Genomic DNA, 16654 nt, shown 5'->3' on the forward strand with positions numbered 1-16654 from the left:
AATCTATGATCAAAATCCCACTTCCCTGCTCAGCTATCCAAGCATTGTTTGAACTAAGACAAATGTCTCCTTCTCTTTATTGTAGTTGGCAGCATATCCCACCACCTACCAGCCAACAATGACATGAAATACCCAAATAAATTAGTAATATAAAAGGCAACACTGACCAGCAAGTTAGTATTTGTAGTTTTCAATAAATGCCCACCATTGTTGATTCCTACACTGGCACCAAATAATTCATTATAAATGCATTTGTGTACAGTTATCAGTTCTCCCTTTATAAACTTATAACTTTATTTTATTTATTTATTTGCAGTTTGTTAACCAGAAAAGTCAATTGGGCTGAGATGAGCCCTTTTTCAAAGGAGGCAGGGGAGAAAAGCTCCATGTACATACATATAAAACAAAAATCTTTTGTAAAGATTTGCCTTATCACTATAATCAGAGATGTTACTGATAGATATCCATGCTAATATGGAGATAGACTAATAACAGATGTTGTAATAAATGGGCTTGTGTGGACATTTTTACATACGCAATAGCTCATTTTCATGTTTCCGTCCTTCATTTCATTTACATAACCAGAAAGTTCAAGAATAGATTAGAAAATTCAATTCAACTCTGTGGCAAGACATAAGACTTGCACTATTAACTTCAGTTGAAAATGGGCCCACACAGTCAAAGATTGGGAATCGTAACCTTGTAGACTTCATCAGTTTCCAATCCATCTTCCTCAAAGAATTGCTTTTTGGTCTTAGGATACCCTTCCAGAATAGCATCAATGAGATCAGTTGCCATTCTTTTTTTTTCTTTCCATTCTTTCACATACTGCTTTCTTTCATTGTACACCTTCTCTATCTCTACAAGTGTTACGTGGTTAGTAGTAGATGTTATCTTTTTCAGTTTCTCTGTACCACTGGAACACTCAACTTTCAACAGCTCAATTTCTGCCTTCATGTCTTAGGAGTGTAAGTGTATAAAGCAACATAACTTTCAATCGATTATTATTATTCTAACCTCTCATACCTTTTATTTGTGTGGTGAAAAAAATTTGAACACCCCCTTGACCTCTGCATTTGAATACTTACTACTGTAAGCTCTACACTTCGTAATAGGTTGGACATCAGTTTTATAAATAGGCAAGAAACCCCTCACATATCTACCTGAAATCATTCTTAAAATAATACCATTTCATAGTTACATTGTCTAATACCCAATAGGTTAGTCAGAAAATTAAAACTTGTCATCAATATTAACACCCAAGTCCCCGATTACACTAACCTCGTCTGAAATTATACCTTTCATAGCATGAGTGTAGCAAGGATTATTTACACCAAAGCGCAAATCTATCACACTCTAAGAAACTTAAGAAGTTAACAAAAGCCCAAGTTCTTGCTGACAAAAGTGAATACAGTACTGAACACCAGATCCTAAGCAAAACCTAATAAAAGAAATTCTAGACTGGTATAGCTCAACTACTGAAACCAGGCGAACCTTCACGGCTGAACCCATAACCCAACTCAGACTACTCTGTCTGCACGTTCAACAACCACTTGCTGCTACCTCTCATGTCTAAAATTAAACAACTTCTCCCCAGGATGAAATCCACCACACCATTCACAGGTAACCTACCATCAGAATACCTTTAACAAGCAGCTCTACCTATTCAATTCTCTAGCTGTTTTAAGTGTTTGCTTGCATACCTGCTGTTCTGGATCACTGTTGTTTTGTTAGCTGAAACCTAAAGTTTCTGTCCATTAATTACAATTTGCATTCCAATGGCAATCTAACATTACATTCTTCTACACTTGGACTACTATTTTGGCTGTTTGACATAATATGTTTGAAGTTTTGATTCTGTAACATTAGTTATTCTTTTTAATACTGTTATTTTCTAAGGAGCTTTTCTCCCTGGGCCTCTGGTGAAAATGGGCTTTTCCCTTGTTGGACTTTCCAGGCAAACAAAAGCAAAATAAAATAATTTATAATAAATAATTGACTGGGGAGAGGTTGTTAATAATCCCAGCATGGTGGATAATTTTGAAGACCTTTGCATTGTCCAGACAAGGAGTTTGGATTGTATGCCATTTATTATTGGTCTCTGTAACCACTTAAAATAAATCATCCAGTTTAAACAGGCAGGCTATGCCCTTTACTAAGCAGAACTGGTACATATGGAGGCATATAAAGTCACCTGTAGCATTCAGCTATAAACATTCCATAAGCTTGCAAATAGCACAATTGAGAATAAAAGGCCTATAATTCACAGGATAAGTAGATAGATAACCTTTATGCAAGGGAAGAACATCAGCTGTTCTCCAGAGCCCACAAATGAAACCAGAGGGGAGACTGAATACCTGATAGACAGGTTTGTTTAACAATTCTCATTCTCAACAGGCATCAAATTATATTGTTATAACCCATGGAACTGGTATTTATAGTTTTTGAAAGTGCCAATAGGACTTGATCTACAGTAATTTTGAGAAGGAAGGTGTGTGTGGAGTGTAGGTCGGAAGGTGTGAAGGGAAATGATGGATGGGGAGATAACAGGGTCAATGGGAGTACATGTTTGTAAAACATAGTACTGTGTGTTTACAATTCAGAACTACAAGGATCCTGAGATTCTAGGTCTTGTAGGACCATAGGATCATAGGAAGTTACTAGGATACTGGCCCTAAGGCCCTTATAAGCCTAGCCAAGAATTTAACCCCTGTTCCAACAAGTCAGCACCTGATGCCCCTGTCCAGCAGGGATATAGGTGGAATCCCAGGTGTGCATTTTCTGTTCCCCATCCAGTTATCCAGGTTGTGCTTAAAAAGGGTTAATGAGGTACTCTGCTTGACATGGAGAGGGAGTCTCTGGGACACAAATCTGTCCCAGCAACAAGTCCTATTGATGTCACAGACCAGGTTGAGGTCACACGTGCAGGTTACTTGAGTGGAGCTTGACTTGCAAATATCCAGCAGTCCCCTCAAGGTGGGATCTGGGATTGCTTTGTATGCCAGACAGAGGTCACCTCTGAGGAGTCTGTATGAGACTGAGTAGAGGGATAGGGCCTTTAGCTTATCTGTATAGGGTAGATGTTGGAGGCCCTGGATTCTCCTGGTGAGGAACCTCTGTGGTCTCTTCAGCTGCTGCATGTGCTTTGTGAAGTACATGCCGAAAGGGGCATTGTACTCAATAATGGGTCTTATAAGGAAGAATTCAAGGATGTTATGACCTCGTTGTTCCTGGATGAGATACCCTTACTAATGAGGTGGGCCATGTAGAAATCTTTCTGTACAATGGAGGCAATATGGTGGTCAAAAGTCAGTTTGCTATCAACCTGGGTGCCCAAGTCCCTCATGACTGATTATGTGCTTAGGACCTTGTTATTAATGTGATAATCTGTGGGGACATCACTCTCCCAAAAAGGTATGATGATGCATTTTTTGGCATTCAGTCTGAGGCCATGTTTCTGGCACCAGTCATTTGTTTGGGTGATACCCTCTTGGAGGATGTCCACATAACTAGGGGAATTGATGACAGCACCTAGCTTGCAGTCATCTGCAAACTTGGTTGGCCATAGCCCACTGGGTTTGGCCTGCACCTCAGAAAAGTATATCCCAAACAACAGAGGCCCCAAGACCAATCCCTGGGGTACACCTCTCGTTACGGGTCTACTGTTTAGGTGGCTTCCACTATTTTGACTAGGTGGGTTCTATCAGTGAGCCAGTTTGCTACCCATCTGGTAACATATGGATTGATGCCTGGTTGAGAGAGTTTATCTATTATACCCGAGTGGGAAATAGTATTGAAGGCTTTGGCCAGATCAAGGCAGGCAGTGTGCACTATCTTCCCTCATCCGTGGCTTTGATGACTGTCTCAAAGAAGTCAACCAAATTTAACAGGCATGACCTCCCCTTGACAAAACTAAACTTTGGTGGCTCGAGTGTTTGGAGGTTGCCAATGTCCTTGTTAATGAGGTCCATGATAAACCGCTCCATGGCCTTGCATATCATGCCAGTTAAGCTGATAGTTCAATAATTTTCTGGATCGGTGGATGTTCCACTCGGCTGGGATAAAGTCGGTACTAAGGTTTTGGTTGAATAGGGTGCCTAATGGTGCTGCAACTTTCTGCCTGAGTTCATGTGGGATGCAGCCTGGGATGTTATCGGGTCCCATGGAGGCTGTATTTTTTGCCTTTGAGAGGGCAGTGATGACATACTCCCTAGATTAGAGGGGAGGGGGCAGGTGCTAGGGATATCCTGATTTACTGATGGGGGGACAGAGGAGCAAAGTTATCATTGAACCTGTCTGCCAGCAGTTTGGCTATATATACACATTTGTGTATGTGGTGTCCTTGACCATCAGTCCTACGCAAATCTGAGTGCTTCCTTTGAGATAGGGAACATATGTGCAGAAGACCTTTTGATTGTATTTAGTAGATGTGGCCACATCACCCATGCACTCAAGTCTCTCAACAACAGGTACTGTTATGACTTTGTTACAGTCCATGTTGGCGTAAATGACGTGAGACATACCTACCTGGACTGTATAAAGAGAGCCATGATTGAGCTCACTGAATATGTGTCCCAGGCAGGTATGTTAATAGCCTTAAGCAGTGCTCTACCATCACCCAGAATGATGCCTCAATATAAACAGAAAATTATTGACTTTAACAATTGGCTTAGTTTCTGGTGTCCATTTCAAGGGGATCCAGTACCTGACAGCCTGGGAAGACATGATTGACAAACCATGATGCTTTGCCAGAGATGGCCTGCATCTGTCTCCCTTGGGCTTCAGCCTCCTGGCAAAGGCTCTTGCCTTCACCATAGTGCCTTTTTTAGACAATGCCATGAGGTCAAACCTACCAACATGAATATTTCATCAAAACGCAAATAAAAGATCACGCTGCTAAATGCTAGGAGTCTAAACATGAAACTGCACTCATTGCAAGCACTCTTAACCATGGAAGGTACTGACATTTGTGCAGTCACAGAAACCGGATTCAAAGCTGTGGAGAGCACCCCAACCATACCAGGTTATTCATCCTATTATACATTCAGACCCCAAACCATGGGCAGCAAAGCAAAAGGAGGTGGAGTTGCAATATATATTAAAGACATACACACCTCCAGGCTGGTCAAACAGTTTGATGCACAAGAGACACTCCAGGTGCAGTTAACCCTTGACAAGACCCAAATTCAAATCATAGCTAGTTACAGCACCTCAGCTTTGACTCAAGATGCCCACTCCACCTATCTGGACCTCTTCGAATATATCAAGATTCAACCCTTTACCTTGATTCTGGGTGACTTTAACTATTCAACCATAGACTGTAAGAACTACTCATGCGAAAACACAAATGCCCAGTGATTCCTTGATTTCATCAACACAAATGCTTTGGACCAGCTGGTCGAGACCCCTACAAGAGATGAAAATATCTTGGACTCAGTATTAACTAACATAAGTAACCACTGCAGCATCCCTACGATGTCATCCTCCCTGGTAAGATCCGACCATAAAGTGGTCACTTTGAAAGTCATCATCTCCCCTGACGCCCCCCCCCCCCCCCAGCTAGGGTAAAAAAAAAAAACTTTTCCAAAGCTGATTATAACCTCCTGAGGGAAGGTATAAACAGCTTCAACCCCCTCCCCCCATAGGAACTGGCACATATGTCCAAACCTACAGCAAAGTACTATACTAGCATTTATATAGTTGCATAGAATCAATAATACCAGACAGGACAAAATCCTCCTCCTCAAGGAAGAGTAAACCTGTCTGGTGGACATCTACAATAAATAAACTTTATAATAAAAAAAACAAAATGCTGTCCAGGACCAAGAAGAAGCAGGTGCCTAATTGGAAGCAGTCTCTCGTTAGCCTGAACAAGTAAATAAGAGCACTAGTGAAATCCTCCAAAGCCTACTTTGTGTCCAAACTGGCTGAGGTGAAGATGGTGCACACTGCCTACCTTGACTTGGCCAAAGCCCTCGATACTATTACCCACTTGGGTATAATGTATAAACTCCCACAACTAGGCACTATTCCATATGTTACCAGATGTGTAGCAAACTAGCTCACTGATGGAACCCACCTAGTCAAAATAAGGGAAGCCACCTCAAGCAGTAGATCTGTAATGACCGGTGTACCCCATGTATCAGTCCTGGGACCACTGTTGTTTGGGATATACTTTTCTGAGGTGTAGGCCAAAACCAGTGGGCTATGGCTTACCAAGTTTGCAGATGACTGCAAGCTGGCTGCTGTCATCAATTCCTCTAGTGATGTGGATATCCTCCAAAAGGGTCTCACCCAAACAAATGACTGGTGCCAGAAACATGGCCTCAAACTGAATGGCAAAAAATGCATCATAATCTCCTTTGGGGAGAGTGACATCCCCACAAATTATCACATTAGTAACAAGGTCCTAAGCACGCAATCAGTTGTGAGGGACTCGGGCACCCAGGTCAATAGTAAACTGACTCCACCATATTGCCTCCACATTGACAACCTCCAAACTTTCAATCCCACACAGTTTGGTTTCATCAAGGTGAGGTCATGCCTGTTAAATATGGTCGACTTCTTTGAGACAGTCACCAAAGCCATGGACGAGGGGAAGACAGTGCACACTGCCTATCTCGACTTGGCCAAAGCCTTCGATACTATTCCCCACTTGGGTATAATAGATAAACTCCCACAACTAGGCAATATTACATATTTGGGTCAGACAGGAAGAAGTAAGAGAAAGTGAGGACATCCAGCAAAGAGGTGGATGGATTGTGTGAAAGAAGATATGTGGCAGTCAGGCATGAGTGTTGAAGAAGGCAGGAGTGTGGCACTGAATCGAGAGAGTTGGCGACAGTTAATATGATACCCCGACCTCATATAGAAAAATGGGAAAAAGGGGGCTGATGATGATGATGATTACCTCCATTGCACAGAAAGCTTTCTACATGGCTCACCTCATTATCAAGGGTATCTCATCCAGGGACAAGGAGGTCATAACATCCCTGTATTCTTCCCTTTTAAGATCCATTATTGAGTATAATGCCCCTTTCAGCATGTACCTCACAAAGCACATGCAGCAGCTGGAGAGATCACAGAGGTTCCTCACCAGGAGAATCCAGGGCCTCAAACATCTACCCTACACAGATAGGCTAAAAGCCCTGTCCCTCTACTCAGTCTCATACAGACTCCTTAGAGGTGACCTCTGTCCGGCATACAAAGCAATCTCAGACCCTGCCTTGATGGTACTGCTGCATATCCACAAGTCTAGCTCCACTCGAGTAACCCACACATGCGACCTCAACCTGGTCTGTGACATCAGTAGGACTTGTTGGTGGGACAGATTTGTGTCCCAGAAACTCCCTCTTCTGTGGAATAGACTCCTCCTCCATGTCAAGCAGAGTACCTCATTAACCCTTCTAAGCGCAACCTGGATAACTAGATGGGGAACAGAAAATATACCCCTGGAATTCCACCTGTACCCCTGCTGGACAGGTGCATCAGTTGCTAACTTGTTGTTACATGGGACATATTCTTGGCTAGGCTTGTAAGGGCCTAAGGGCCAATAGTCTAGTAACTTCCTATGATTCTATGTAAAAGATCCCATTGTAATCATAAAAAAAATATCAGATGTATTGGACACCAAACAGCACCAGAGTACTTAGCAAAGGACTGCATAAGAAAATATAGATGATGAGATAAACAGTGCTAGGCTGCTCTATGATGGATGCAGTACTATGGCAGCACATGTCACTGACATGGTAGAAAACACAGAGAGGCATGAACAAGTAATGCATGCTCATGCCTGTAGGGTAGCACTGCATAGGTGCATACAGCATCTATCTGGCACAAAATAAGCAGCATAACAACCAACCCACACATCACTCTGAGTGCTCCTAGCAATGTGGCAACCCTGTTCATCATATAAATGTAGAAGAAACTGTATATATAGGAAAGCAGGAAATGGGAGAACAGCAAACAGAGGGAAATATGGAAGAGTAACTATCATGTCTTAAAGGTGGTGATCGATTGAGAGTAATTTTTTTTTGTTAGGAAAGATCCTGTTCCAATGTTACACAACATGGATGGGTGGAGAAGGTAGTGAAGTATGGTTGTAGATTGGATAGAGAAAGGATAGATAGCAGGGCTAGACAGAAAAACAAAGATGCAGACAGAAATACAGTGGTGAATACAAAAAAGGTCAGGAGGACAGCAGATGGACACATACAGAAAAGAGACACATTGTGATGGGGAGGATTTGACAGCAAACAAGGATAATCTGGTGACTAGTGGACAAGATTAAAGTTCTGATCTGTTAATAAGTTGTTTCCTATAATCAGGTGTCACATTCTGTCCTTTTTATATACCATTCCCCATTACACATTCCTTCTGCATCATTTGCCTACTCTGTGGCTCAGAGCAAGACACTTAACTAGATAGTGCTGACAGATTACCCCTGAAAAGGAAAACTTGGGCCCAGTGGGCTTTCCCGGTTAAGAAATAAAAATAAATGCATACATAAATAAACATGGGGAGTAACATATAAGGGAGACAGATATGGATAATGTGAGATATTGGCATGGTTAGATGTTATGCTGGCTCAGAAGGCATCAGTCAACTGGGTGTCCAATTTAGCTCATGTTATGGGCCATTTGCTACCCTGCAATCTGATGGGAGGGGCTTGACAGTCATGTGATTCCACTGGTCATGCCAGTATTTGCACTATGTTTTCAAGATGGGTATCAAGTTGCCAGCATATCTTGTCAACTACCATCATGTATAACAGATGTCAGAAGAACACTCAATTTTCCTCTAGTTCACCTTCAGTAGAAGAGCTTTCACCCCCCCTTTAAAAGATAGACACTGAGAAAAGCTCTGATCCTTACAGGTCAGCTAGCAGCTTGCACAGACTGAGGTGACTATGACCTCACTACCTTATCTTCCACAACTTGATCTGCAGATAGACAATGCAATGGGAAAAAATATCCCAGAAGTATGCTCCAAACACAGCTGTAGTTCTACTTGGACTGGCACATATGCCAATCACATACACACACACACACGCGTGCGCACACACACACACACACACACACACACACACACACACACACACACACACACACACACACACACACACACACACACACACACACACACACACACACACACACACACACACACACACACACCCTACTGGGAGAGGCGCTCCTGCCTTTTTTTGAAACCCAGCTATGTTCAGCTGTCTCTTCTCCACTACTGGAAAGCAAAGTATGTGCACTTAAGTATATATGCACTGTAATTAAGGTAGAATAAGTCAATGGTACTGAAAAATACTTACAATACTTTTCAAACAACTTTTCCTGAACCTCTGTCTCCCATTGGTGAAGCAGGTTACTGTGTTGTCACTTCAGGTCACTGTACCTAAGCCATCTGTGGTCACCAGAATGGGTGATGCCAATGGCATCACTCAACATTCCAGTCAGCTCATGCCAGGCATTGACTGTCCTCAATGGTTTAACATAATTGCCCAGCAGGAGCTCTCTGAAGTAACTGCACAGGAAGTATAGGAAAATCCTGCTCTCCCTGGTGCACCAAGCTAGATCCATGCATTTTCTATAATAGATTCATAGGTTCATAGATTGGTACTAGGCTATCGGCCCTAAGGCCTATGCAAGCCTAGCCATAACAATTCCCTGGAAATTTGTTCCCACAATATTTACTTCTCTGGGCCCTTGTCTAGCAGGGCAACTGACATGATCCCCGGGGTGAATTTCCTATCTTCCATCCAATCATCAAGGTTCCTTTTGAAGAGGCCAATGAAGCGCTCTGCTTGACATGTATGGGCAGTCCATTCCAGAGTATGGGGAGTCTCTGGGTCAGGAACCTATCCCTCCAGCATGTTTTGTTCATTGTGATGATAAGCTTTAGATCTCTGGAGCGTGTGGCTCTGAGGGATTGGGATTTCTTTAAGTGGAGTATGTCCAACAGCTCAGGGTTTGACATGGCCTTGTATGTTAAGCAGAGATTGCCTCTGAGTAGATGATATGCCACAGAGTATAGCTGGAGTTCTTTTTAGACCGTCAGCATATGGCATCTGCTTTAGGTCTGTGATTCTTTTAGTGAGGAATTTCTGTGGCCTTTCCAGCTGTTTCAGATGTTTTGTGAGGTACATACCAAATGGGGCATTATACTCTATAATGGGTCTAATGAGGGATGAGTACAGTGGGACAATGACCTCTTTTTTCAGGATGAAAAGCCCTTAGTGATGAGGTGTGCCACAAAAGTATTATCCTAAATAATGCTCACCTCACAAAATAGGCTAATCACCTCAATCATGGCTAATCATTTAGGTTCATAGGTTATTACTAGCTTAATAACAGTTAGGACCCTTACAAGCCTAGCCATACACCCCAAAACATTTGGGTCTCAATTATCATGGGTGTCTATAGGGTAGAAGGGGGAATGTTAGTAGGGAAGTAACTAAGGATTTGTGAGGTGAGCATTATTTAGGATAATACTTTTCTTATTGATGGACTCTTTAAGGAACATGGGGGCCAGACTGGAGATAAATTTATGATTTCCTATTCAATTGACATGGTTTCATTTGAATAAGGTGAAGAACGAACTCTGTTTTACATAGATGGGGAGCCTGTTCTATAGTACAGGGATCGTTTGGGGCACATATCTGTCTCTCAGCACTTTATGTTTATCTTATAAGTGATGTTCATATTCTTGGATTAAGTGTTAATGGTGCAGTTTGTTTTATGTATGTGCAACAGCTTCATCAGGGCTCAGTCTGAGGAAGCCCCATAAGCCAGGCAAAGATCTCCCAAAGCAGCCTATGGGAGATTGAATTTAGAGACAAAGTCTTTAGTCAATCTGTGTAGGACAGGGTATTCATGTGCTGAATTCTCCTGGTGAGAAACCTTTTTGGGTGTTCCATCTGTTGTAAGTGTCTGGTTAGATACATGCCAAATGGGGCATTGTATTCAACGATAAGTCTGTTAAGGGCCAAGTAGTGTGGCACTCTAACTTTATCTTGTTATGTTGTTCAAAGGCCAAATGTTTGACTGCATATGTTCCCATATCCCTTAGTACTGGGTTGACTGTTAGTGGTGTTTTATTGATGGAGTAATTAACGTGAGTCGATAGTTTCCCAAAGGGCATTAAAACAATAAAACTTGAAAAACAGCTCTTACTGTGGTGATGTTATTTGGAAAATTACATGCTGTGGTGATATTGTCTTGAAATGTGCTTACTATGTCACTGTTGTATGGAAATACAATAAAGTGATTTTTATTCAGCTAGACAGCTAATTTAACATTTTTATGGATCCCTTCATTTCACTTTTCCTGAAGTAGCCATGGACACTAAATTAGGTCCACTGGAGGAGCAGAATGGTAACCCTGTGTGCACAGTCACCCTTCTGTGAATTTACATGTCATGTATTCTAGCCATACTGTTGTACCATGACACTGCATGTGTACACATGTCATATACATGAGCATACAGGTCACACAGTTTGGTTCATTGTGATGCACACGCCTTGGACCAACATTTATAGAGTAGAGGATTGCACATCAGTAACAGTTCATAGGCAATGGCATTAACTGGCTTCATTAGCATGTGAGGCATGATAAATGACCCTTGTTAGTGAGATATAAAGCATCAGAACCATTTCATGCAAAACCACCTACAAACATACAATTTCAAAGCAAAGGAATTTCAGAAAAGTCTCTGTATACATGAAGCTTCTCAGAGTTAAAGGTTCAGTCTTAGCATTTTTTATGTAGTGTTTACATGCAGCAATGTGTATTTCTAAGCATGCTCCAACTTTGGTTATAGGATTGCGGAAGGGATACCTATAGGAAGTTTTAACATTTTGGTCAGATTCCATCTCACATTTCAACTGTACTCAGAAGAGCCCTCAGTTTGAGACATTTATTAGTTTAGGTTGTACACTTTATCTGCAGAAAGATGTAACCTTTAAATGATTTTATGGCCTCACTGCTACGCACTCTGTAGAAATCCTGTGTGATGCAAGGTTCAAACATTAGTAAACAAAATTTGTGTTTCTTTCATTTCATATTTTATTTTGTGCTGCTTTCTAAATATTAGCCCATGCATTTTATAGCAGTCACTGCATCTTGATGCATTATAGGATACTTTGTTTAGCACTTTCTTTTTAACAAATTTACATGAGTGTTTCTGTTGCCACTCATCCATTACCCATTAAGAAATAAATAGCTCAAATGGTACTAGGTATCACTCTACCATTTTACAATCCCTGATGTATGGCAGAGCATGACAACAGCACTCAAGGGTGATGCTGTGTCAAAAATCCACTCCTCTTTTTCTTGCTCTTAATATTTCATTTGCTATCAGGTAATCTGACCTGATATCAGTACCATGAGGCATGTAGGTTCCAGACACTGTATTTCACAAAAAAACAAGACAAACAAAATAAAAGGTCCATCAGTATTTTAAAATTAGATATATTGTACCTCTTAAGAGCCTGTATGAGAGAGCAGTGAGAGTTTCCACAACCCCTATATGTCGATCAAGTTTAGTAAAAAAGAAGTTATGTACTTACCGTAACATTCCATCTGTGTTGTCCATTTTCATTCTTCCTCAACAGTTGGGTTCAGATTTGACCCTTTATCCACCTCGGCCATTATTTTCAGCTTGTGGCCACTAACAAATTCTCGAGCTCCTCCCTTACCCATAACGTTCTATCCCCAACATACCTCAGATCTTGCTTGCTAGCTTATCGAGTAAAAGGAAAATATTAGCAACATATTAATAGGAATCCATATCTAGTACTCAACATAAGGAACATTGTTTCCCTTATAAGGACTCGTTCTTCCAGAATTTAATAGTTCAGAGGTAGGGGGTTGGTAGGAGGGAAGTTGAGAAAGAATGATAATGGACAATACAGATGGAACATTATGGTGAGTATATAACTTCTTTATCTGATGTTGTCAATTTTCATTCATTCCTCAACAATTGGGACAGAGTTCCCAGCTACCTGAAATACCGGGAGGTCTCTAAGAAAGAGTATTTCTGAGTACAGTTGAGCCGAAGGCTGCTCTTCCCCTGAAGATCAGATCCAATCTGTAATAAAGGTATGAGGATTTGCCCAAGTAGCAGCCGTACGTATATCATCCATGAATGCTTTGGAAAGAAATACTGAAGATGTAGGCATGGACCTTGTTGAATGGGCCCTCAAAGGTTTTGGTAAAGAAAGGCCTAATTTGTTATAGACAAAGGATATGCAATCTGTAAGTCACTTGACTAAGGTCACCCTTTGTGACTTTCTTGCCCAGTTTGGAATCTGCAAATGAAACAAACAATTGGTTTGAATTCTAAACTTTTTTGTTCTATGTAAGTAAAAACGCAATTGTCTGTGAAGGTCCAGTAAGTGTATAATATATTCTCTTTTGCAAAATTTGGAAAGAAAACTGGCAAATTAATAGATTAGTTGATGTTTGATTCTGAAACCACCTTAGGAAAGAAGGAAGGATTGGTTCATAAAGCCACCTTATCCTCATGAAATACAAAGTAAGAACATTTAGAGGGCAGTGTTTCAAGTTAAGTCTTCCAGCAAAAGTGATGGCTACCAAAAATACAGTTTTTCAGGTCATTAATTTCAAGTCACATTTAGATGCTGATTCGAAAGGTGAATGAATTAATGATTGTAATACCAAATGTAAATCCCATGGTGGAGATGGATCTTTATAATGGGGTCTTAAAAGAAGGGTACCTCTCAAATAGGCTTGACAAAGCGTGGATGAAGCCAAGGAGGATTTTTCAATCCCAATGCGAAAATTAGAAATAGCAGCTAGCTGTATTCTAATAGTTGAGGAACTGGCTCCTTCATTGAAAATCTTTGCTAAAAATTTGAGAACACTATGTGCTGGTGCTATAAGGGGGTCAATATATTTCTGCTTTACCCCAAAAAAAACTCTTCGATTTACTTCTGTAAAGTTTCCTTGTAGAAGGTTTATGGGAGGACAAAAGTATATGATGAACAGGGGAGGAGAGTGTATGTTGTCTGGCTATCAATGGAAGTGAAGAAACCATACAGTCAGTCTTAGGTTTAAGATATCCAGGTGAATCATGTCTGTTGGGTGAGACAAAAGGTCCAGAATTGGATCCAGACTCCATGGAATGTAGATTAGATGAGGCCAAAGGAAGGTGAACCAAATCTGGGGAGGCCAGTAAGGCGCAATGAGGATGACTCTGCTCTTCAACCGAGATGCTTTCTGTAGAAATTTGGGGACTAAGGGAACTGGGGGAGAAGGGTAAAGTAGACGAGGGGGGCAATCATGTAGGAGAGGGTCTCTCTGTGACTCCCTTGGTGGGGGGATTTGAGCAAAGAACCTGCTGCACTTGTTTAGAGGAGACACAAATAGGTCGCAGCATGACTGGTCCCATTGGTAAAAAATCATTTCCACCACATTCTTGTTGAGAGAGGTAGTAGAATAGACCTGCTCAGTTTGTCCACTATCACCCTGGATTTCCCCTGAATGTCCATTGCTATCAGAAACTGGTTGGATAAGATCGCCCATTGCCAAACTCTGAGAGATTCTTGACATAAGGAGTATGTTTTGGTTCCTCCTTGTTTGTTGATGTACCAAACCACGGACATATTGTCTGTTTGAATCACAATTGTCCCAAAAGGGAGAACATTGATATGCAAGTTGACCTCTTCAGGGGACTATGTGCCTTGGACTGTATTTTTGAGAAAGTGCCCTTCCCACTCAATCTGGGGTGCATCTGTGGTCGGTATAGCCATGGGCTGAGGAAGAATGAACGGACAGCCTTGCTGAACTTGATGTGAGTGAATCCTCCACCAAAGGTATCTTTTGCATGCTTGGATAATTCTTATCTGGGTGAACATGTGTTGATAGAGAATGGCCCACTGCTTCTCTAACATCTATTCAAGAATCCTTGTATAAATCTTGCTAGTGGAACAAGAACTATAGCCACAGCTATTGATCCCAAGGCCTGTAGGATTAATTGGGCTGATATTGTAGAGTTGTAAATTATTTTCCTGACTTGGCATCTGATAGTCTGTACTCTTGACAGAGGAAGATAAGCTGTCACAGATACTGTGTTGAAAATGGCTTCTATGAACACCAATGTCTAAGATGGTTCTAACTGAAATGTGTTGTAATTTATAGTTATTCCTAAAGGGGAGCAAGTTTGGAGTACCTGGTCTCGAGTTCTTATCAGTAGATGCTTGGTCAGGGTGGTAATAAGCCAGTCATCTAAGTATTGAAAGACACGGAATCCCTGCAGTCTCAAGTGAGCTACTACTACTGCCATGCATTTGGTGAACATCCCAGGGGGTTGTGGTGAGACCAAAGGGCAGTTCTCTGAACTGGTAATGACTGGCTCCTAGCCAGAAGCATAAATACCTTCTGGATTGTCTGTTCATTTTTATGTGACAGTACACATCCGGAAGGTCTGTCAAGCAAATCCAGTTGTCCTTGTTCAAAAAGAGCAGACTGGATTAAACTGTGACCATTCGGAACTTGGCATGCTGAACTGATTTGTTCAGTCTGCTGAGATCCCAAATCGGTCTCTAGTCCTCTGCTTTCTTTGGCATTAAAAAGAATCTTGAGTAAGTTCCAAATCCTATCTGGTCTGGTGGGACATCTTGGATGACTCTTTTTTCTAGCAGCTATTGTATTTCTAGAGATGCTGCTTTCCTTTGACTGGGTGGAACATTGGGAATATTTCAAGCTGATGGAGGTGATAGAGAAAAGGGAATTATATTACCTCTGGAAATAATCCTCTTTACCCATGTATCTTTTGTAATGTCTAGCTGGCTCTATGGTGCAGAGTGTTAAATAAATTTGTTAAAGTCAGACTGTAAAAATCATCTGGCATTTAAAAACAATGACAGTCAATAACAAACAGTAATGCAGGAAACTCAAGTATCTAATTTACAAATACTCTAATGTACATTAGGAGGCAAAAAACCATACACAAACTTGTACAGAATTTTGTCTAGTTTTATTGGTGAAACACATGACATTTTATATGTTTTACTATCAGCTTTTGCCCACCTCACTGACGTGGTCAGTGACAGGGTCTTTACATCATAGTAACTTATGAAAAAGTGCTGAGATGGTGTTTTTCAAAAATCTTTTCCCATGAGAATATTACAGCCTTGCAAGCACCTGGTCAGTCACAATGTCCTTCCGAGGATGTAGCCAATTCAAGGCTCTTAGATTAGTTCGAATACAATGGGTGCATGTCTTCTTTAATGCTTCTCTTTGTCTCTTTCTTGTTCACCAGCTGGACATTATCTTTGATAGTGCGACAAGGCTATTCTTCTGGTGGAAGCAGGAAAAGATACACATGCACACAGATTCATTATTTTCTAACTTTGCAAAATAATCTTTCACTGACAGACATGAGCCAGGCCGAGCTGATCTCTGCCAAGGCCAAGTTTCTAGTCACACTGCAGCTTATGCTTCAAGCAATAATATGCGAGTTTATTTCTACTATTATTCTAGTAAAACAGAATTAAATGCATTACATATTATTCTATTTTTCAACCTTTGCTCTCCATATAGATTTGAGCACATTTATTCCTGTCTAAGGCACACATTTCTCTATATATCTGACCACACAACTTATATATGTCTGAATG

The 16654-nt window shown here is 41.1% G+C and overlaps 1 protein-coding gene across 1 annotated transcript; it reads right to left on the reverse strand.

Moving 5' to 3' along the window:
• Positions 1 to 648: 648 nt before the first annotated feature.
• On the reverse strand, positions 649 to 957 carry LOC122788372 (homologous-pairing protein 2 homolog). The gene has a single exon (XM_044055448.1). The coding sequence runs from the start codon at positions 955 to 957 to the stop codon at positions 679 to 681; it is 279 nt and encodes a 92-aa protein (XP_043911383.1). The 3' UTR covers positions 649 to 678.
• Positions 958 to 16654: the final 15697 nt, after the last annotated feature.

The sequence above is a fragment of the Protopterus annectens genome, chromosome 13.part0 (assembly GCF_019279795.1).
Source record: "Protopterus annectens isolate FY-2018-M chromosome 13.part0, PAN1.0, whole genome shotgun sequence".
In the NCBI taxonomy this organism is placed as follows: Eukaryota; Metazoa; Chordata; order Ceratodontiformes; family Protopteridae; genus Protopterus; species Protopterus annectens.